Raw genomic sequence first — 23,718 nt, forward strand, 5'->3', positions numbered from 1 at the left:
CTCTTGCTCAGCCCAATCCCCCTGGGCCCCAGGTCTGAAACCTCATACCCAATTTACAGCAGCCAGAACACATCTCCAGAGTGGTCACTACCTCAGGGTTGTAGGATCATCGTATTGGTACTTTCAAAAAAGAGGACACTCCTGAGAGGGAGAATAGTGATAGAAATGTAGCCGTGTTAGTCTGGTGTAGCTGAAACAAAATACAGGACTGTGTAGCACTTTAAAGACTAACAAGATGGTTTATTAGATGATGAGCTTTCGTGGGCCAGACCCACTTCCTTAGTAGATATTGATACAGATACACCCCCTCTCAGGAGTGTCCTCTTTTTTGAAAGTTCAAATATGGTAATCCTATGGGACAAGAGTAGAATCCAGGCACCTTCTTCCTCTTGTGGGACAATAGAAACATGCAGTCCCTAGACCCATTGACCACATCCTTATCCTCTACCCATCACACTTCCTCAGGGTTTGTCATCAGGAAGCATCACTGGAGTCACACACTACTTTCTTTTAGCAAAGGAATTTCGTAAAATGCTGAGCCGGCCAGGCCAGTAGGGACCAGGCTAAGTTGTGTTCAGCATCTTGTCTCCTGGTGGGCAGAGATGACAGGATACTGAACAGCCTGTTTTAGTTTACACTGAGCACTTAACATCACCTCGGCTAACTTGGCACTAAAGCCTCCAGCTGAAATATGATTTGCTTTCCCAATTAAAACGTGCCCTTGTCCTAGGAAACACAGCAGCCCAGTCCGAGGAGCAGTCAGGCTGAGCTCTTGCTGCTACCTGCTGGCCAAAGACACACAGAGCAGATCCGCCAGGCGCCCTGGAGCTGCGGGGGAGGCACAAAGGCCAGTAAGAATCATATCATAGAATCCTAGGACTGGAAGGGAGCTTGAGAGGTCATCGAGTCCAGCCCCCCGCCCTCAAGGCAGGACCAAGCTCCTCTAAGCTCCCTGACAGATGTCTATCTAACCTGTTCTTAAATATCTCCAGAGAGGGAGATTCCACCCCCGGGCAATTTATTCCAGTATCTGACCACCCTGGCAGGCAGGAGTTTTCCCTAAGCAGTGTAGGTCGGGGCCCAGGCTCAGCGGGGCGCGCAGCCACGCGCTGTCCCGGGCGAGAGGCCGGGGGGACAATACCCGCCGCACCTGGCTGCTCCCGCGGCGCCTCGGCCGGCCGCAGCTCCAGGGCGCCGCGGGGCCGGAACACGGCCGTGTGCACCTCGGGCCCCGGCGGCGGGAAGGCCTCGCGCAGCAGCTCGTCCAGGCGGCGCCGCGCCTCCGCCTCCTCGCCGGGCGCGGGCTGCACCAGCACGGCCAGCAGGGCGGTGGGCGCGGCGCGGCTCTGCTCCCGCACGCCCCGCAGCACCGCCCGCAGCCGCTCGCCCCGGCCCCGCAGCGACGCCGCGCGGCACAGGAAGAAGATGAGCTGCCCGGCCGGGGGCGCGGCCTGGGCACCGCCCGGCTCCCAGCGCTCCCCGCCCAGCAGCAGCACCTGCGTGCGCTGCACCACGGTCTGCAGCTCCCCGGCCGGGCCCGCCTGCCCCTGCCGCTCCATGGCGCCGCTGGGCCGGGCCGGGCCGTGGGCCGCGCGCTGCGAGCTGCGCCCCGGCCATGTCACAATCGGCCGCCCCGTCCTCTCGCTGCGCCGCGCGGCCCGGACCCTGGTCCTGCCAAGCCTCGTGCGGACAGCGGGTGGCCCGCAGGTGAGCCCTGGACAGGCAGGTGAGAGCTGAGGGATGGAGAAAGGCCGGTTTGTGGCTCCCGATGGAGACATGCCCTGCCTCCCTGGCTGTGCCCCCTTCTCACCTGGTCCCCAGCGGCGGGGGTTGTCCTCTTACCCTGGAGCCAGCCTGCATGCTGAACCCCTCACCTCTGGCCCACCCAGCGCAATTGTTCACATGAAGAAAAACAAGTTATTTGAGTTAAGGAGCTGGGCAAATCTTTTAGTCTATAATATAGGAGGAGCAGCAGCCATCCTTATACCATCTCATAGAGCTGGAAGGGACCTCTAGAGTCAGCGAGTCCAGTCCCCTGCCCTCATGGCAGGACCAAGCACCATCCCTGACAGATTTGCCCCATTGCTAAATGGCCTCCTCAAGGCTTGAGCTCACTATGCTCAGTTTAACAGGCTAATGCTCAGACCACTGAGCGATCCCTCCCCCCATCCTTGTATGTAAGTTGCCAGGGATGGCATTTGGCTCAATTGCTCAGGCAGAAGCCATGGAGATTCTGAAGAAGAAATGTTTTGCAAAGGACATCAAAGGACCCCTGGCTGGTTCTCATAACTGAGATCAATGTCTAACGGTGATACCAGATAACAAGAATGCCGGTCTAGAAACTTACACACTTCAAAGCTCTTTCCAATTACTGCTCCAGATCTAAATACTTGCTTAGTGGGGAAGTGTGATGTTGTTGGCCGACTTTCTGGACTCCCCACCAACCTTCGGACCAGAATACATCACACATCTGATGTGTTGATAGCCCACCTTCCATACAGCTTCATGATGAGGTGCCACAGAAAACCCCCAGGGTGGAAAATGTTCCCTTTTAACACACCTAATAATCTTGTCAGTGCTCATGCCCAAATGTGCCTTCTCTGCAGCACTGGGATGGCTCTGCTGCGGACGGGCTGGGTCAAGCGGGAAGGGAATGTCAAGGGCACACTGTTCTAGCCATGTTGTGATGTGCCTTCCCTGCATTGAGGGGCCTTGGCAGTGCACCAAGAGGGAAGGGGCTGCAGCACTGCTGGGAGCAGGCCAATTGTGATGTGGCGGGGGGGGGGCAGCTTGCGCCCCCCACACACACATCCTAACTCCAGCCCAGCAATGGCCAGCCATAGAGTGGCAGGGGCAGGTGGGTGCTGCTGAGCCTAAGGGAGTTCCAGGCCATGGTGCCACGCATGCAGGTGCTGCTGCTGAACGGATAGAGGTAAGAGCAGGGCTGCGCCCAGGCCGCACTTGGCTCCTTGGCCTCCAGTCCTGTACTCCTGGCCAGACAGCTCATCATCTTCCTGTGCCGAACACTGTTGCTGCAGGACGGGGGTGAGCGGCTGCCGAACACAGATGTTGCTGGACCAGAGAGCCACAGATTGGGGAGGTTCAATCTGTAGTGACCACTCTGGAGATGTATTCCGGTTGCTGTAAAGTGGGTGTGAGGTTTCTGTTCCTTGGATCCAGAAGGATTGGGCTGAGCAAGAGCCTGTTTACTCAGGCTATCGCCTTTGTGTAGGAAGTGTCCTGATCTCACCAGCTCCCCATTGAGTATTCTCTGAGGATGCAACTGATGGAGCATTTACTCTTTTCTCCAAGTCATTAATGAGGATGTTAAACCCTCTAGCCTCTGGAACTGCCAGAAACACCAACTCCTAACTGAATACTGTCCCTTTTCTCGTCACTTTTGTTCATGGTCTTTCAGGCAGTGGTTGGTTTGATTTCAAGATGGTGATGGAGAGCCTGAGAAAGTGACATTAAAGGTCACTCATCTGGCCTCAGATGGTTGGAACAAGGTTGGAGGAATATTTCCACAAGCTTCATTGCTAGAGGCAAGCCTTGATTTTTCCAGACTCCACATATATCATTTTTTAAAAATTACTGTGTAGTTCTGTTCCCAGAATTCACAATGAAATTGAAATGTCTCTTTGCAGCTTTCTAATTGTATTGAGATTTAAATTTTCCCACAAGACCTGTATAGTAGGGTTTACCTCTGTTTTGACCAACTCATTCTTACAGAATGAGATTGTGACGGGGATAAATCAGACAATCCCAGATTTGGCTTTAGTTAATTTGCACACATCTAAAGGGGTGTCTAACCTGGTAGGAAAAGTCATGTTATCAGCAGAAGAATTAAACTTCTTTGTTGACAGCATAGCTATAAAGCTGGGCTTTCTTCTATGTAGTTGGCAGTGGCTTTTTAACCGGATGTGTTTTGTGCCACTTTACATGTAACGATACTTGCCAGTTGTTTTTGTATAACATCTGAGTGCTAAATCATCCCCTGAATATATGTATAATCCTTTTTAATATAAAGGGCTGTACCCCAGGGCCATGCCATGCAGTGGGGTTGTGCCCCAGGGTAACGTGAGGCGAGGCAAGGTGGTGTATTGTGACATAGCAGGAAAGTGTAATTTGTGATTCTTTCAGCATTAGGCAAGCAGAGGGCGGGAGAGTTCATGCTAACAGGACATGGACAATGAGGGACAGGTGTCAGAGAACAGCCCTGCTGCTGCCACTGGCTATGGGGAGCAGATCCTAAAGGATTTCCAAGTTCTGATAGAGAAGGTTGGGGGGAAGCCAGAGGTGCTGCTGGTTGGAGAGTCTCAGGAAGCAAAGGACACCCGGGCTCTGATGGCGGCTTTTATCCAGGAATTGTTCCCAGATGCCTACAAACCGGGGATCAACCCAGCGATGGCTATGACCCAGACACAGTCAGGGGCCAAAGCTGGTGCTAGCAACATTCCATCCCAGCTCATCTTTTTCCTGTGCCGAGCTTCCTCCCTGAGGGGGAAGCAGGCCGACATCCAGAAGATCTTGAAGGGAGTGAAGAAGTTTAGCCACAGAGGCCCAGCTGCCCTGGTAGGAGTCATAGTGCAGCCCAAGAAGGAAGAGGCAGCAGAAGCCCGGAAGCTGATGGAGAGCCTGCTGCAGGGTGCCTTCCCTAGACATCCATGTAAACGGGACAAACAGGGTGGCAAGCAGGGCCAGGAGCTGGAGGAGGTGGAGGTAGAGGTGGAAATCTTCATTCCAGGCCAACCACGGGGGAAATTGGCCATCATGAAAGCCGCTTGCCGAGCTTCTGAGGCCCTGCAGCAGCGCACATCCGCAGATGTGAAGCAAAATGGTATGGAGGACTGAGGGGGGAAGCCAGGGGCAGTGGAGGGAGGATGGAACGCATAAAATGCAAGTGATGAGACATTGCATGGCAGGATGAGGAAGCTGAGCATTTGGGGCCTTGGGCAGTTTTCGTTTGATTGTTATTGGTATATTTCTGTAGACTGAAGATGGGGGCGCTTTCTCTTGAATAATATATATGGTCTCTTAAAGCTCTTCTGCAGCTGATAATGTGTGGGGTTGGGGTTTCCAGCATGCCATTTGGGGCTCCTTGGGACAGGTTCTCTAAAGCGCCCAGCACACGTTCAGCTGCCATGTCAATAATAATGACCCTGCCATGCCACCTAGGCACTGGGCCACTGTGGGGGCCGTGTGCCACCTCAGAGAGAAATGATTCAAGGGATGGGACTCCTGCTCTTTCCTTTGGGGAACAGTCCAGATTCTGCCATTATTAGATCAGAACAGTGGGTCTAGAAAAGAACCTTCTGCTTCAGAAAGCGTCTTGCTGTTGCTTTGGAGCTTATAATGCAACAGGGATGGGGCCTGTCATGGTGTTCATAGGTCAGTTACCGTATTGCCTAATGTGTCTGAAGCTGCCTTTGGAGCTTCCCCCCAGCCTTGCAAGTGCTATAAGCCCCTAGTACAGCACCATATAGGCCCCTGTCTCTCAACCCCCATCTCACTGATTTCTTATTGTTGGATTTGCAGTTGGGTGAGGGGCTGTTGGCAACACACTTGCTCCTGCTGGGTTGGAGCATTTGGAAGGGTTGTTTGGGGTTTGTGTGAGGGATGGGGGACATAAGAATTACCACACTGGGTCAAACCAATGGGCCTTCTGGCCAAAAGTCCTATCTTCTTATAGTAGCCATTGCCAGGTGCTTCTGAGGCAATGAATAGAATGGGGTAAATTCAAGTGATCCATTGCCTGTTGTTCACACTTAGCTTCTGGCAGTTGGAGGTTTAGGAATGCCCAGAGTATGGGGTTGCATCCCTGGCCATGTTGGCTAATAGTCACTGATGGTCCTGTCCTCCATGAATGCATCTAATTCTTTTCTGAGTCCTGTTTGTGCTTTTGGCCTTCAACATCACCTGGCAAAGAGTTCCACAGGTTGACTGCGCATAGTGTGAAGAAATCCTTATTTTTGTTTGTTTTAAATTTGATGCCTATTAATTTCATCAGATGATCTGGAGTTTTTGTTTTATGTGAAGCGGTAAATAATACTTCCATATTATTCTCTCTACACCAGTCATGATTTTATAGATGTCTATCATAGCCCCCTCTTTCCTAGGACCTGGTTTACATTAGGTGGTTAAGTTGACCTAAATTGCATTAGTTCAGGGATGTAGCTGGAGTCATTGTATCTTAGGCTGACTTATTGTGGTGTCTGTACCATGCTGGGTTGATGAGAGAAATCTCCTGTTCACTTACCTTACATGTCTCATTTTGGTGGGCAAAAACCTGTGTGGCCTTTAGCTAAGGTGTCTCTAAGTGGCCTCGGTGCCTCTAGATGGGACAGAACATCATTCCCATGAGGTGTTTGGGCAAAGAATCATAGAATTATAGAATCCTAGGGCTGGAAGAGACCTCAGGAGTCCATCAAGTCCAACCCCCTGCCCAAATAATCTTTGTCAAGCTGAGACTTAAGAACCTCTAGAGATGGAGATTCTACCACTTCCTGAGGTAATCCATTCCAGTACTTCACCACCCTCCTGGCAAAATAGTTTTTCCTAATATCCAACCTAGCCCTCCCCCATCACATATCTGTATTCTCATCCCCAGACACAGAAAAGGGCTAGGCTATTTTGTATTACTAAATATATATTCATGTTGCTAGAGGTTATAGAATCATAGAGCCATAGAACTGGAAGAGACCTCAAAGGTCATCAAGTCCAGCCCCCTGTTCTAGGCAGGACCAATTCCAACTAAATCAACCCGGCCAGGGCTTTGTCAAGCTGCGACTTAAACACCTCTAGGGATGGAGACTCCACTACTTCCCTAGGGAACCCATTCCAGTGCTTTACCACCCTCCTAGTGAAATAGTTTTTCCTAATATCCAACCTGGACGTCTCCCACCACAACTTGAGACCATTGCTCCTTGTTCTGCCATCTGTCACTACTGAGACAAGCCTCTCTCTATCCTCTTTGGAACCTCTCTTCAGGAAGTTGAAGGCTGCTATCAAATCCCCCCTCACTCTTCGCTTCTGCAGACTAAACAGACCCAAGTCCCTCAGCCTCTCCTCATAAGTCATATGCTCCAGCCCCCTAATCATTTTGGTTGCCCTCCGCTGGACCCTCTCCAATGCGTCCACATCCTTTTTGTAGTGGGGGGCCCAGAACTGGACACAATACTCCAGATGTGGCCTCATCAGAGCCGAATAAAGGGGAATAATGACATCTCTGGATCTGCTGCCATTGCTCCTCTTAATGCAACCTAATACTCCATTAGCCTTCTTGGCTACAAGGGCACACTGCTGACTCATCTCCAGCTTCTCATCCACTGTAACCCCCAGGTCCTTTTCTGCAGAACTACTACTTAACTGGTTGGTCCCCAGCTTGTAACTATGCTTGGGATTCTTCCGTCCCAAGTGCAGGACTCTACACTTGTCCTTGTTGAACCTCATCAGATTTCTTGTGGCCCAATCCTCCAATTTGTCTAAGTCACTCTGGACCCTATCTCTGCCCTTACCTCTCCCCCAAGCTTAGTGTCATCCGCAAACTTGCTGAGGATGCAATCCATCCCCTCATCCAGGTCATTAATAAAGATATTGAACAAAACCGGTCCTAGAACCGAACCTTGGGGCACTCCGCTAGAAACCGACCGCCATCCTGACATCGAGCTGTTGATCACTACCTGCTGGGCCCGGCCTTCTAGCCATCTTTCTATCCATCTTACCGTCCATTTATCCAATCCACATTCCCTTAACTTGCTGGCAAGAATATTGTGGGAGACCGTATCAAGAGCCTTGATAAAGTCAAGGTATATCACATCCACTGACTTTCCCATGTCCACAGAGCCAGTTACCTCATCATAGAAGCTAATGCGATTGGTCAGGCACGACTTTCCCTTTGTAAATTCCTGCTGACTATTCCTGATCACTTTCCTCTCTTCCAAGTGCCTCAAAATGGATTCTTTAAGGATCCCTTCCATGATTTTTCCAGGAACCTCGGCCTATAGTTCCCTGGATTGTCCTTCTTCCCTTTTTTGAAGATGGGCACTACATTTGCCTTTTTGCAATCATCCGGGATCTCTCCCGATCTCCACGACTTTTCAAAGATAATAGCCAAAGGCTCCTCAATGACATTTGCCGACTCCCTCAGTACCCTCGGATGCATTAAGTCCGGACCCATGGATTTGCGTACGTTTAGCTTTTCTAAATAGTTCCTAACCTGTTCTTTCCCCACCCCGGGCTGTCCATCTTCATCCCATCTTGCGTCACTTAGCGCAGAAGTCCAGGAGCCGACCTTGTCCGTGAACACAGAGGCAAAGAAAGCATTGAGTACTTCAGCTTTCCCCACATCATCTATCACTAGGTTACCTCCTTCATCCATTAGGGGCTGTACACCTTCTCTGATCACCTTCTTCTTGTTAACTTGCCTGTAGAAACTTTTCTTGTTATCCTTCACATCCTTAGCCAGTCGCAAGTCCATTTGCACTTTCGCCTTCCTGATAACCCCCCTGCATTCTCGAGCTATACCTTTAAACTCCTCCCTGGTCATTTGTCCATGTTTCCACTTTTTGTAAGCTTCCTTTTTGTGCTTAAGTTCACCAAGGATTTCCCCTGTAAGCCAATCCGGTCTCCTACCATGTTTGCCTCTCTTGCTACGCGTCGGGATGGTTTCTTTCTGTGCCTTCAATAAGGCTTCTTTAAAATACTGCCAGCTGTCCTGGACTCCTTTCCCCTTCATGTTAGCATCCCAGGGGATTCTGCCCATCAGATCTCCGAGGGAGTCAAAATCTGCTTTTTTGAAGTCCAAGGTGTGTATTTTACTACTCTCTTTTCTTCCTTTGGTCAGGATCCTGAAATCTACCATCTCATGATCACAGTTTCCCAGGTTGTCACCCACCTCCACTTCCCCTATTAGTTCCTCCCTGTTTGTGAGCAGAAGGTCAAGCTGTGCACGGCCCCTGGTCGGATCCTTCAGCACTTGTGTCAAGAAGTTATCCCCAACATTCTCCAAAAGCTTCCTGGATTGCCTGTGTACTGCTGTATTGGTTTCCTAACAGATGTCAGGGTGATTAATGTCCCCCACGAGAACCAGGGCCTGTGATCTGGAAGCTTTGCTCAGTTGTCCGAAGAAAGCCTCATCTACCTCATCCACCTGATTTGGTGCCTGTAGCAGACACCAACCACAACATCAATGCTGTTGTTTGCTCCTTTAAACTTAACCCATAGACCCTCAACAGGTTTTTCTCCCTCTTTATACTGGCGTTCAGAGCATTCGTAGTGCTCTCTTACATATAGTGCAACTCCTCCTCCTTTTCTCCCCTGCCTGTTCTTTCTGAACAGTCTATACCCTTCCATGACAGCGCGCCAGTCATGCGAGTCATCCCACCAAGTCTCTGTTATCCCAATTAAATCATATTTCTTGGACTGGGCCAGGGCCTCCAGTTCTTCCTGTTTGTTGCCCAGGCTTCTCACATTAGTGTACAAACACTTCAGGTTACCAGTTGATTGCCCTATCTTCTCCATTCGAAACAGGGGTCCTCCTTTCTTGCTCCTTCCTCTCTGCATTTCTTCCCGGTATCCGACTTTCTCACTCCCCTCAGGGTTTTGGTCACCGTCCCCCGACGAACCTAGTTTAAAGCCCTCCTCACTAGGTTTGCAAGCCTGCCTGCGAAGATGCTCCTTCCTCTCTTCATTAGGTGGATCCCATGTCTTCCTAACAATCCTTGTGCCCAGAACAGAGTCCCATGGTCAAAGAAACCAAAGCCCTCTCTGCGACACCAGCTGCGCAACCACGCATTTACGTCCTCAATTCGACGATCCCTGCCCAGTCCTTTCCCTTCAACAGGGAAGATGGACGAGAACACCACTTGCACGCCGAATTCTTGGATCCTTCTTCCCAACGCTACATAATCCGCAGTAACCCGCTCAAGGTCATTCTTGGCCGTATCATTAGTTCCCACGTGGAGAAGCAGGAAGGGGTAGCGATCTGAAGGTTTGATCATCTTGGTAAGCCTCTCAGTCACATCCTGAATGCGAGCTCCCTGTAAGCAGCACACCTCTCGAGATTCCAGGTCCGGACAGCAGAGGGATGGCTCAGTCCCTCTTAGGAGGGAGTCCCCGACCACCACCATCCGTCGTTTCCTTTTGGGGGTGGTGGTCGTGGAACCCCCATCCCTAGGACTACGCATCCCATGCCTTCCAGTAGATGGTGTTCCCTTCTGGTTTATTCCTTGTGAAGTCCCTTCCAAAGCTTTCAGCACTGCAGAGCCTGTGGAGAGAGCTTGAAAGCGATTACTTACCTCTATAGCATTGCGGGATTCCCGTGCTGGCCTTTTTCCCCTTCTAGAAGTTACATGCTGCCAGTTCTCTTCTTAGTCACGTACTGCCCTCTCTGGCTCCTCTGCCTGCCGTGCTTGAAGGATTAAACGCTGCCTTCTATCGAGGAAGTCTTCATCCTCTCTGATCGAGCGTAGGGTCAACACTTGTGCCTCCAGTCCTCTAATTTTTTCTTCCAAAATGTCGACCAGCTTGCACTTCGTGCAGATGAAATCTGTTCTTTCTTCTGGGAGGAAGAGAAACATGGCACACGCCGTGCAGGTAACTGCAGCAGACCCATCACCATCCATCGCTGCTGTCCTGGAGAAGGGATTTAAAAAGAAAGGCAAGAGAACCTCCCGCCCTTCCCAACTCCATCTCTAAACTCCCTGTTAGCACTCACTTGTTCGCAAGCTCTTTGGTTGCTTGCCCACTGCCTTATAAAGCCCTGGAGTGCCTGAAAGTCCCTCCCCCTACTAAGGCTCAGCCAATTAGCAGAGGCTTCTAGAATTCAAACTTTAATTAGAAGCCAACAGTTTCTACCTGCCAATCACAGCACAAACTCCATCAAGGGGAGGGGGAGGGAGAGGGCAAAGGGAAAGTGGGGGGGAAAAAAGCTTCACTCACAAACGGGGAAAAAAACAAAAAAAGAACACACACCAACCCTCACTCACAAACACAAGCTCAGCACACAGCAAGAAAGCCCCAAACACAACACACACTTCCCTCAAGAGTCCTGTATCTGCTTCTCTTTTACCTGGAGAGAACTCCCTCTCTAAACTCCCTGTTAGCACTCACTTGGTCGCAAGCTCCTTGGTTGAAGTTAGCAATGGCAAAGTCATTCTCCTGGTACTGTAATCGGCAGGTGGGGAGGTCTGAGAGAGTCCTTCATTCCTGGAGAAATTAATTCCACAGCCTTGGACCAGCCCCTGAGAAAGCTACATCTCTCAGTCAGGTGAGCTTTACCCTTAGGCTGTGTCTAAACTGGCCAGTTTTTCCGGAAAATCAGACGCTTTTTCTGGAAAAACTTGCCAGCTGTCTACACTGGCTGCTTGAATTTCCGCAAAAGCACTGACTTCCTACTGTAAGAAATTAGTGCTTTTTGCGGAAATACTATGCTGCTCCCATTCAGGCAAAAGTCCCTTTTGTGCAAAAGTTTTGCGCAAAAGGGCCAGTGTAGACAGCTCAGATTTGTTTTCTGCAAAAAAGCCCCGATTGCGAAAATGGCGATCGGGGTTTTTTTGTGGAAAAGTGCATCTAGATTGGCACGGATGCTTTTCCGCAAAAAGTGCTTTTGCGGAAAAGCGTCCGTGCCAATCTAGACGCTCTTTTCCGCAAATGCTTTTAATGGAAAATTTTTCCGTTAAAAGCATTTGCGGAAAATCATGCCAGTCTAGACGTAGCCTACGAGTTTAGGTTGAATATGTTAAAGTTGATTTTTAGCACCTGATTTTGTGAAGTTGGTAGTTCATGCCCCCACTGTGTGCAGGAGTTTGATGGAGTGTGTTCCCAGCAGGGTGGCTACCCTTGACTTTGACAGCAATGACAACTATCCCAAAGTTCCTGCCGCTCCTTTGCATTCTGGGTTAGGCTCCCAATGTAGTGAGTGGTTCCGGTTACATGTCGTCAGCCTCCCATAGTGCACTCATCTCTTCTCTCCCCCACTGCTCGAAAGCAATGGCAAACAATGTTTTTGCACCCTGGTTTCCCTGTTATCTATGCAGACACTGTAGCAGGGCAAACATGGATCCCAGTCAGCTTAAAACTTCTGGGGTAAGCATTGTAAACACCTTGTGCATTATGCTGTGGTATGTTCAGAGTCTAGCCAGGAGCTGCTGGATCAAGGAAGAATGCGAGGAGGGCACTGACACAGATATGTATGAACCCACTGAGGGAAGCATTTGGCAAATGCTGGTGGCAGTCGACCCTGTTTACAGAGAGGAACCCTGGTTCTGGTCCCATGAGTCAAGCACAGACTGGTGGGATTGCATAGTTATGGGTGCAAGCCCTCGCCCGCTAGTCCGAGGATGGGGCCCTGCAAGCCCACCGCCCGTTCAGTCTATGAGACAGAAGTGTCTCAGGGGGACCTTAGCTCTTCCGACAAAGTCCTATGCGGGTCCAAGGCCACCAATAACGGCCTATGTGGCCAACAGAGGGGTGGCTGCCGTGGCTGCGCTCAGCAAACACCGAGGGAGGAGGGGTTTAGGGAGACCCGGGCCCTCCCTCTCCACCGGGTCCCAAACCAGGGCCCTAAGGGTGGGGTTTGTTCGCCCCTACCCGGTTTACGGGATTCAACCTGAAGCTCGCCATCCCACAGGTGCCAAAAGCGCTCTGCCCCGGGCTGCTTCCTAACCCCCGCCGACTGCCCCCGTTCGCGAGGAAGTTTCCTGTGTCTTATCACTACTCTGTCTTCCTGCTCAGGCCTGGTGGGGTCACTGCCTCCCAGGCTCCCCGGAAACCCCTTTTGTCGGGTTGCAGGGGAGTCTCTTTGCCTGCCCCGGTGAGGGTTTGGCTCCGCACTCTTCCCCTGGCTCTCTCCTGTGCCCGGTTTAAATGGCCCGCCGCCAGACGTCACGGGGCGTCGCTCCGCACCTTCCATGTCCCTCCGCTAGGCTGCGGCTGCCCAATGGAGGTGCGGTCCTAAAGCCTGTCGGCAACGCCCCCACAGCCTTGCCGGCTGCCGTTCCTCGGCTGAGGCCAACCGGGCTGTCCCCAGCTTCAGTGCAGGCCTCGGCAAGCCTGTCACAGAGGTGTTGAAATGCCAATAGTTATTATAGGAGAACCAGCCTACTCCTTGCTCCTATGGCTCATGAAACCATATAGAGACAGCCTGAACTGCACTAAGGAGCAGTTCAGCTACAGGCTGAGTAAGTGCAGAATGGCGGTCGAATGTGCATTTGGAAGGTTTCACATTTATTGACTAGGTTAGACCTCAATAAAAGCAACATAAGAACATAAGAACGGCCGTACTGGGTCAGACCAAAGGTCCATCTAGCCCAGTAGCCTGTCTGCTGACAGTGGTCAGCACCAGGTGCCCCAGAGGGGGTGGACCGAAGACAATGATCAAGCGATTTGTCTCCTACCATCCCTCTCCAGCCTCTGACAGACAGAGGCCAGGGACACCATTCCTACCGCCTGGCTAATAGCCTTTTATGGACCTAACCTCCATGAAATTATCTAGCTTCCCTTTAAACTCTGTTAGGGTCTGTCTACACTATCCCCCTAGTTCGAACTGGGGGGGTAATGTAGTCATACGGAGTTGCAAATGAAGCCTGGGATTTGAATTTCCCGGGCTTCATTTGCATGAAGCCGTCCGGCGCCATTTTTAAATGCCGGCTAGTTCGGACTGCGTGCCGTGCGGCTACATGGGGCACGGACTAGCTAGTTCGGACTAGGCTTCCTGTCGGAACTATCTGTACTAGCTGTACGCCTCGTTAATTCCATTTGGTGTCCTCTAGTTCTTCTATTAGGGAACTAACGAAGAACTTCTCTTTATGCCCCTTCCCACCCCACTCGTGATTATACAGACCTCTCCCATATCCCCTCGTCTCCTCTTCTCTAAACTGAGAAGCCCCAGTCGCTTTAGCCAACATTCCTGTTGTTGTGGCAGTCCACGCTATATGCTCCATAATGTCTGTGAAAGTAAGGGCGGGTTCAGGGGTCAAGGCAGATCACTCAGCCGCTGATTATGAATGGCCTCACACCAGGGCACTGAGGGGAGCACCTCAAGGGGCACTGCAAATCAGAGGCATTGAATGCCAGTTTTGTGAATGACCAGACAGTGATATGACAGTCATGTATGTTTCTCTTTACAGGTTCCCCTGCATGTAGGGTACTTCTAGATTACATGCCTCTGCCAACAGAGCCATGTAAAACAGGCTACCCGACATAGTCAATGAAGCGGGGATTTAAATATCCCCGGCTTCATTCAAATAAAAATGGCCACTGCGCTGTGCCGGCTCAGCGGATCGTCGGCACAGCGTGCGAGTCAAGACACCGATCAGTCGACAAGGCAAGCCTTTGTCGACCGCTTCCTTATGCCTCGTGAAATGAGGTTTACAGGTTTACTTGAAAGTAGGAATAAGGGATCTTCCGGAAAAGGGCTTATTTTCCGGAGAATTGCATCTACACTGGCGCTTTTCTCCGGCAAAAACCCCGAGCCGGAAAAAAGCGGCAGCCATGTAAATGCAAATGCCATAGAGGATATTTAAATCCCCCGCGGATTTGCAATTCCGAAGTGTCTCATTAGCATCCCTTTTCCGGAAAGGGATGCCAATGTAGACACAGCCAAGCAGTGACGATCCTGTTGTTGAGAAATGATGCATTTTTATTTAGGGAACACGGGAAGCAGAGACAGAAAAGGAGTCCAGGGCATGAGCTTGGGAGAGGGAGGAGGAGGGGAGAGGAGAGGGAAACAAGGGCAAACAGTGTATTATACAATGTCCATGTTCCTCAGTTGCAGCAGTGGGAATGACAGCCTTCTGTTCCAGGAAATATCCCTGGGAGTTGAGTGCAAGCCTGCCCTTTACATAACAGCTCCCCTTGCATTCTAGGGCACCTGGAAGAAAAGACTATGGAAGTTGGTGAGGAGGCCAGGTAGTTCAGCAGGGGGTGCAGTATCATTCTCCTCCATGCATTTAATTATGCCCCGTCGATGCAGGCAGATTGCATTTGCTCATTAAACATGTCATCCCGATTACTTTGTTGTTTGTTTTGTTTTCAGATCTGTGCTAGCCACATAGCTGGGGGAGTGGCTAATAGAATCACTGTTGCACCCGCACTGTAGTGAAAAAAGTGAAGGGCAGACTTTAGAGAAGATACATTGTAGAACACAGAAGCTAATCTCTTACCGTGAATGAACAGCGTTCCTACACAATAGGGATGTGTTATGTACAAGGCCAAAGTTATGTTTTTAAGTGCCTATGAGGCAGCAGGTACATCACAGAGATCTTCAGAGAGCAGCTGGACTCGGTTTGATGAGAGGCATAGTAAGAGATAGGTTGAGACTTGTGGCTGGTTTAATGGGTGTGAGCCCCAAGCAGGAGGCAGAGGGGGGGGGGGGGCTCCACGGACCCACCGACTTACTCTGTTTGTTCGGCCCCCGCCGAGATAGGGTGCGATCACCCCTCGCCTTTGACGGCTGAGGGGGTTCTGTGGAGCCTTCCACTTGTCTCTCTGGGTGGCACCCCCAACGGGGTCCAGCCCAGGTGCTCGACCTTCTCCTCGGTCCTCGGTTCTTTTCCCCCCACGGACCCTCGGGAGGAGGGGGGGGTTGGGCAGTATGCTCGTGGGGCTGGGATGCAGCTACTGTTCTCCCCAGCCCCTGCTGTCTGGGTGGTCGTTTAGGGGGATTGCTTCCGGGCGGGGTGTGTGGGGAGTGGGGGACCCGGGCCCGCCCTCTCCTCCGGGTCCCAGCCCGAGGCCCTAAGTGGAGTCGGTGCTCAAGCACAGCTCTCCACGGCTGGCGGGGCCACTACTCGCCCCTGTCCTGCCCACGGGCGCCAGAAAGGCCCCGCCTCGGGCTCCTTCCATTCCCTGCTGGACGGCCCCAGCAGCCGGACCGGTGTCAGATCACTTACCCCGCCGAAGACGCCGAGTCCGCCCCAAGGCGAGTCACCAGCTGCTTGCGCCGTCCTTCCTCGTCGCCCGGGGTGCCGGGGGTCTGACGCCCCTGGAAGCCAGGGTGGCTGCTCCCTGACCTTCCTCCTCCTGGGCGACCCGCCGCCGCCGCCTGGGGGGTAAGCCCCACCTCCCCGGCGTTCCGCCCGCGCCCCTCCCCCCACCGCGCGGCCCCGCTCTGCGAGGCGAATCGCGGCGCCCTGGCCGAGCGCGTCCCCGCGGCTCGCGCCCCTGACCTCACCCTGCGGCGCACGCCCGCCCGCCCTCTCCAGCGGGTCCGTGCTGGCGGCGTGCCGCTCGGCTGGCTGCCAGCACTTGCGGCAGCTGCTTTCCTGGGGGCCGGGGGGGGTCTCTCCCCCGCAGCCAGTGCGGACCTCGCCGGGTCCGTCACAAGATTCTTGTTCTTTTGCTTCTGCTTTGAAAGCATGTGCAACACTGTGCCTGCAAATACCAACTCCTTTACAAAGGTGGGTCACGGTCACAAGGGCTGTGCTGGGGAGGAGGATGTGCAATTGTGGTGGAAGGGGCTCACAGAGTCACTGTGTTTTCAGCACCCCTTGTTTGCTTGGAGACTGCAACTTTCCCTTCCTACTAGGACCTGCCGGAGAGAGGAGGGCCAGGTGTGGTGGCAGAGGCTAATGCGATAAGCAAGCCATGCTATGTTGGGGATGAGCAAACGGAGCTTCCCCTGCTTCATCCAGGTGGTCATGCGAGATACCAGTCTTCTCTGAATCCCACAGGGGATAGGGAGCGGAGGCTGACTGAATGTGTCCAGAAACCTGGACCCTATGCTGCAATGCTTTGTGCTGCAGTGACCCCAGACCACTCTCTGCTGGCTTAGCATGGACAGGTGTCCTACTGTGGAGGACAGAATAAGGCAGCTTCCCTGGAAACCTTGTGAGAAGGATGAAAGAGAACCTCTGTGAGAGCTTCATGGCGATGTGCAGGGAGGATTCCCGCCCCCTCTCCGGACACATTAACAAGCTGTTCTAGGGATCCCCCATTGTGCAGGCAAAGTGGCTGCTACAGATCACACCCAGTTGTCTTAAACCACTTGTAGCATGATGAAAAATGTGAACTCATTAGAAATGTCCTCCCTGAGATCCGTGCCCAGCAGCAAGATGTCCTAGGAGGAGGGGTTATCTCTAAACTTAAAAAAAGGTCCTGGCAGTCAGTGAGATTGTATTTTCTGCTCGCCTGCTGACCATTCTTCTCCTTCTTTTCTTCCTCATCCACACTGTCCTCTGTGCTGCTGCCCGAGGCTCATCGCTTGCACAGCTTTGGGACACTGGTTTGCCCCCCCCCCCCGCCAGATGCAGATGCTCATAGAAGCGGCATGTTTGCAGCGATGACCCAGGCTTTCCATTTGCCTCCTTTGTCTTCTGGTACGCCTGCCTTTACTTTCACACAGCATTGCTGGGTGTCCCTGGTGTATCCTTTCTCCATCATGCCCTGAGCTATCTTGGCATAGATATCTTCTGCTGCTTTGGAGTTCTGCCTGAAGTGATTCCTTTCCTGACACAGCAATCAGATCCAGGATCTCTTACATGCTCCAGGCTGGAGCTTGTTTGCAACCCTGGGCATTCATGGCCAGGTGTGCTGCCTGATCTGAGGTCTATTCACCACATTGGCCACACAGGAAATGAAATTAAAATTTTCCTGTGGCTTTTCCTGTGCATCTGGAGAGTAGCAGAGTTGAAGTGCTGGCCAGAGCAATCACATTGGAGCACTGTGGCACACCTCCTGGAAGCCAAGAATGTCAACTTTCACAGCGCTGCATCTGCACTACTCTAAAGTAAGGGTAGTGCAAAGTCAACTTCCCCGTTACTCCTCTCGCCAAGCAGGAGTACTGAAATTGACTTTAACAGCCCTTAAAGTTGGCAGAATGGGCAACTTTGGTGGTGTGGACTCATTGTTTAGAAAATCGACCTAATATGATTTTCAACCTAAACCTAAATTCAACCTAAACTCATAGGTTGTGTAGACCAAGTTGTGTAGAGCTCCATATGGCCAGAGGAGTTCAGTGGTCCACCAAGGCTCTTTCTGTGGAGGGTTAGGGGGAGGACATGGAGAGGCTTATGTCAGGCCTGCTGATTGAGGGAGTGTGTCCTTCATTTGTGAAGTGGGCTACAGCTTGGAGGCCATGTTTGAGTTTGACTGCTAATGGAGTCCCAGGGAGCAGCTGTGCTAAGTGTGATTCTTATAACAACACCTGGCAAGATAGGGGTGACCATTTCTTTTGAATGAAGAGAATTTGCTACCTGCATCTGCACCTTTGTGTCCCCTGCACTAAGCTACTCTTTGTGGGGCTGCCTCCAAAACAAACTTAGAAACAAACTGGGACTTAATTTGGCTGTCTGGATTTTTGGTGGAGCTTCATCTGCGGAGTCTTGGCTCTACATTGGTGCTTTATTCTTCACTTGTGGAATCGATTTTAAACTATAAAGCTCTAGGGCATGGCTCCACAACGGGAATTAAGCACCTAGAAAATAATTGGAAAACATGGAGATCCATAGAGTCTGAATGTGACACCCTGGGCTTCCTCTACAATGAGGGGATTGTTGGACACCTGTGACAGATCTCCAGAAGCTGGCACACTGGCTAGTGTGTATGCAGGTCCCTGCACAATGGGAGATACCGAGGAGAGGGGTATGCTGTCTGCTTAAGCCGTCTCAGGGAGCACTTAGAGTCCAGACTGTAAGGAACTACCTATTTCTGCTTGTGATCCGTAACTGGGAACCCCTCTCTTGGAGATAAGAGGCTCAAGGACACCAAGGCTACGTCTACACTGGCAGCTTCTTGCGCAAGAGCATCCGTGCCAGTGTAGACGTTCTCTTGCACAAGAAAGCTCTGATGGCCATTTTAACCATCGGGCTTTCTTGCACAAGAAATTCATGTTGCGTGTCTACACTGGCCTCTTGCTCAAGAACAGTTGCGCAAAAGAGCTTATTCCTCAGTGGGAGTGTTAGAGTTCTGGCACAAGAAGCCCTCATTTCATACATTAGAGTGTCAGTTTACTTGCGCAAAAACACGCAGCCAGTGTAGACAGGCAGCAAGTTTTTGCGCAAGAGTGGCCGTTTTTGCGCAATATCGCGCCAGTGAAGACACAGCCCAGATGTTTCATGTGAGAGTTAATTAGATACCTGCCTGACTCCCCACAAAATGGCTGGAGAAGGAAGAAACAGGTGGTGACAGCCCTTATCACTTTAAGCCCTGTGGTAAGAGTACTCATGTGGGAGGTGGGAGACCAGGTTTGGTTCCCCCTGTGCATGGTGCAGAAAAAGGATTTGAACAGGGGTTTCCCACCTCTGAGGAGGGTGTGCTAACTATGGGATTTAGGATGTTCTGATGTGGATCACTCTGAATCTCTCTTGTTGAAGCCTCTTCCACTGGCCAGCTTTTGAGAGGGACGTAATCCAATAAGTGGTTTCTGAACACACCTGCCAGATTGGTCCCCACAGATGAGTAAAGTGCTTCAACACCTGTCCTCTGCCCAGTCAGGGTGGTTGTGGGGAATCAGAAGGGAGATAGGCAGCTGGACACTCAGAGGGAGGCAGCAGTGTTCATGACCAGATGCAGGAATTTAGGTGCCTAGGGACCTTGTACAGCAGAGCAGTGAGTGATTTTTAGATACCTATGGGGTTACGTAGCAGCTCAGTGGGGGCTTGGGGAATTGCCATGGCTCCTAAGACTGGGATTTAGGCTCCTGAATATATACCTTTTTACAATTATTGATAATGTTTTCTTTACCAAAAGATGCTGTTTGGATTTCACGAGCCACGCTCTTCAAATTGCTGGGGGCACTCTGTGTGGCATGCGCTGGTATAATTGGAAGCCAGTACATGAACACTTCCATCTGAGACTGGGTTCCTTTCGGGCTGGCTCCCTGCCCACAGGTGGGTGTTACATGACGCTACTCTGCACAGTTACATTTAGCAAAAGAATCTGTCCATAGCAATGTCCTATTAGCAAATCCATTTGTCTAGCGCACTGGACCCCAACCTTTTTGTGTGGTGGGCGCCGCACCGGTGGGTGACATCATCCCACTGCGTCGCCCGCCCGCCCGGCCCCGTGCCAAGTGCGCTTGCGCTGGTGCCAGACCCCCTCCATTTCGCCGCTCCGGACCAGCCGCCCTACTTCCCCGCTGTGCTCCCTGGCAGGTTCTCCCACTGCCGGCACTTCCCCACACCCCGTCACGGCGCGAGTTCGGCCCCGCAGTGTGTGCGGCCTGCCCTCCCCCGGCCATCCTGCGTCGTGACCCCGACTAGGCGCACGCACATAAATGCCCCGGTGGGCGCCATGGTGCCCACGGGCACTGCACTGGGGACCACTGGTCTAGCATAGACTGCTGGAAGCTGGTTAAGTAACTCATGCTGTGTTCTAAGCAAAAAATATACTTAGCAGTTCATTAGACTTTGACTAATTACACTGTTTGCATTACTGTGGGAATCAGTCTCATGCAGGAACTCTTACACTGCAATATGCTAACATCACAGGCAGTGTTCCCTCTAATTTTTCCATCCTTGAGTCAAATGAATTTTATGTGCACCAGGGCATAAGCAGATGTTCACCACCAGTAGAAACAGATGCTGCCAGCTGTGGGTTGCTGAAAAAAGCTCTGCTAATCAGCTGGGCAGCACCTGAATCTCCCCTGGGCAGCAGCCCAAGCACTCAGCTAATAGGGAACACAGGTCACAGGGACACTGCCCCAATTCAGGGCCCATTTGTGGTAATGATCATTGATATGTTCTCTGGCCAGTGCCTTTATCCATGGCTTGGGGGGCAGTCTATATAGATCTTTGTTGCTGTGAGAAGGAGGTTGTCTCTTCCTCTTCCAACTCCTATTGGCCTGATTTTACTGCTGCTGTTCATGTCAAGCCCCTTTGCACTACTCAGGCAGCACAGAGAAATTCCCCCAGCATAACATAGCCAACACATATACCAAATACTTCACAATCTACCCTCTCTCGGGGCAGTGCCTAGGGTGCAGCATGTCCATGCCACATTGATTAGCAGCTGGCTCAAGGGATATGGAGACCCTATATTGTTATAGTCACGTGCCTAAAAGCCGACAAGGTCAGGGCCTTGCAGTGATGGTTGCTGTGTAAACCAAAGAATTGCAGATTGCACTGCAGCCAGTTGCTCTAAAATAGAGCAGCACCTAAGCTGCTCTTGCTCCTGCTGATAAGCTGGGGGCACTGAAGTGCTGTTTGGTCCCTCCTTCAGCTGTGCCAAGGGTTTCTTAATACAGGAGAAATTCTCACTAGATTCTGAGAGTGGGAGTGTCTTAAATCTGCATCATCACCCCTCCTGCACTGCACCCAGCACAGATACAGCTTACATTAGCAGTCATCTTTTGTACTTCCTCTGCCCATCTACGGCAGACAGCTATTCCTGGAGCTAGGCTGAAATTCTCAAGGATTCTGTACCAAGTTTTGGGGAGCAGGAGGAGGCAAACATTCATTCTTGCTTCCAAACGCCAAGAGAGAAACAACCTTTATACTCAAGCTACTGCGTTTTCCATATAGAGGAGAGGAAATGAATTGTAACCAAATACCAAAGTGTATATTCTCTATAAGCAAAACCACAGTATTCACATTAGCCACTACGGCAGCTAACATGCCTGTAACATTTGTGATTTGTTTTTTGTTAATAGTTTTACCTGTGTAGGTGTTACTTAGGACATGACCACGTGTTGTGGCATTAGATGCATGTTACCTAGAACACACTGCTATTTTTTCCTAACCTGATGTTGTAAATGAATGTTTTCATTTTTTTTCCAGATCTTCTGTCCCCCTGGAGCTCACAGGTCATCCGAAATAAAAAAAAATCAGCACCAGTTACTCTTTAGTGTTTGTGTTAACACAAAGTTCCATAATTAAGTTTGTTGCCACCAATTTCTGTTATAAAATTCTATGTTAATCCACCAGAAACTTTGGTTTAGAAAGTTGATTTGGTATGAAAGTTACCAGAGCTGTTCTGAAGGCAAAGAAAATTATTTCTGCCAAGTGTGAAGGAAATTGAACAGTTTAATTTACAGAGCATTTAAAAAAATGATGTGAAACTTGCTGTGTCTAACAATTTCATTGGGTCTCTCTAGCTCTAAAAAAGACTTGTTATTCTTCAAATTTTCAGAGTTAAATCTCCTGGAAAATTCATGCCTTGGCTATATTGGGAGAAAATAGATTGCAATTAAACTACAATACTAATCACCTATTGGGACCCAGTTCTGATCCCATTCCTAGCAGTGTGATGTGTTGGGTTTTAGTTTGGTTTTGGTTATTGACTGCCATGGGAACAGATGCTATTCTGTGTGTGTGAGTTAAACCCAGTTGGTGAGTTACAATTTAGAAAGAACATAAGTCTCCTTCTATAGATGAGAACTAAGCTTATCATTCTTTTACTTCATCTTTGGACAAAAGCTGTGTCTACACTGTCACTTTCAGCACTAACATTTTAATTGTTTAGGTGTGTGAAGATACCCCCCCACGCCCGAGTGACAAAAGTTTTAGGATTTGGGGTTGTTTTTTAATCACTGGGAGAGTTCTTCCCTGGTGGTAAAGTGTGACTACATTGCCCCCATCACAGTGCTGTAAGATGGGCAGTGTAGGCATAGTGGCATTCCCTGAGTTTGGAGCTTTGAGATTTGCAGCCTGTGTGTTATGTAGCTATGAAGATTTGCTCTTTTCATGGTTTAGGTGACAGTGCACTAAAAAGCTGACTTTGATCCCCTTGTAAGACATGAGTTAAAAGTTAAAAAGACAAACTCTGTTGCTCTCACATTTCTGGGAGGGAATGTCAATGACCAGAGGATATTTTCTAAAGTTTTTGAGTAAACTGAGGAAGGGTTTTTTGAAATGTAAATTATTTGAAGTGTCTGTCTCTCTTCAGTAATGTGCGGAGAGTGTCTGTTGTTGCTTTGTGTGATCATGCTAGGCCAAGAGAGGGACCATGAATGTGAAACATTAATAGGTGTTGACAGGGGTTGAAGCAAGAAACAGTTTTCAGTGTTAGGAATAGTAAAACGTTTATGAACTTGCCATTATTTGAAAATTAGACAGGAGTGTCAGTGAAGCCCAGGAGAAAAAAACTTGGCAAGAGACGTTTCATTGTCAGTTGCAGAAATAGCCCAAGTTACTCCTCAAAAGGAAACACCAATGGGGAATTTCTGGACCTTTGGAGATGGATAGGGATTTTGCCCTGGATTCGGGGGGGGGGGGGAGGGGGGCAGGGCTGCACTTTAGGACAACTCTTCTCGCCTTTTTCATCAAAGTGCTTCCTAGGGACAACACATACTGGGTTCCAGTTGAGGTAACTGGGGAACAGAGCATGTAGATGTCTTTGAAAAGGTTACATAAGAAGTTTCAGGTAAGGCTGGGGACAGAATCCTGCTACAGATTTAAGGCTAGAAAGGAACATTCTGATAATCAAACAGGTCTCATGCATAGTACAGGCCAGAGTCTTTCACCCATTAGTCCTACAGTAAGGTGAATAATTGGTTGGAGACCCATGTTGTATTCAGTACACTACATTGCCTGTCATATCAAATCTGTGCACTTACGCCAACTATCAATTTCAGCTCATAAATCCTCCCCACGCAGTTAAGATGATTTGAGAACTACATGCAATAAAGCAATGTAAATGCTAAGCATTAAAACACAGCGTCAGTAGCTTAACTGTAATGTGGCCCTGTTGCGAGAATCACAGGTCCGATGATGCATACCCCAGGGGGGAAGGACAGAACCAGGTGGACAGTTTTAGCAAATAAAGGATATTTATTTATGA

General features: G+C 50.5%; 1 protein-coding gene across 1 annotated transcript; it reads left to right on the forward strand.

Annotated features, from left to right (window-relative positions):
• Nucleotides 1-1,162: 1,162 nt before the first annotated feature.
• Nucleotides 1,163-23,718, forward strand: LOC102454293 (uncharacterized). The gene is made up of 4 exons (XM_075904998.1): nt 1,163-1,726; nt 4,379-4,840; nt 19,690-19,829; nt 21,717-23,718. The coding sequence occupies exons 1-3, from the start codon at nt 1,426-1,428 to the stop codon at nt 19,791-19,793; spliced, it is 867 nt and encodes a 288-aa protein (XP_075761113.1). The 5' UTR covers nt 1,163-1,425; the 3' UTR covers nt 19,794-19,829; nt 21,717-23,718.

The sequence above is a fragment of the Pelodiscus sinensis genome, chromosome 21 (genome assembly GCF_049634645.1).
Source record: "Pelodiscus sinensis isolate JC-2024 chromosome 21, ASM4963464v1, whole genome shotgun sequence".
Taxonomy (NCBI): Eukaryota; Metazoa; Chordata; order Testudines; family Trionychidae; genus Pelodiscus; species Pelodiscus sinensis.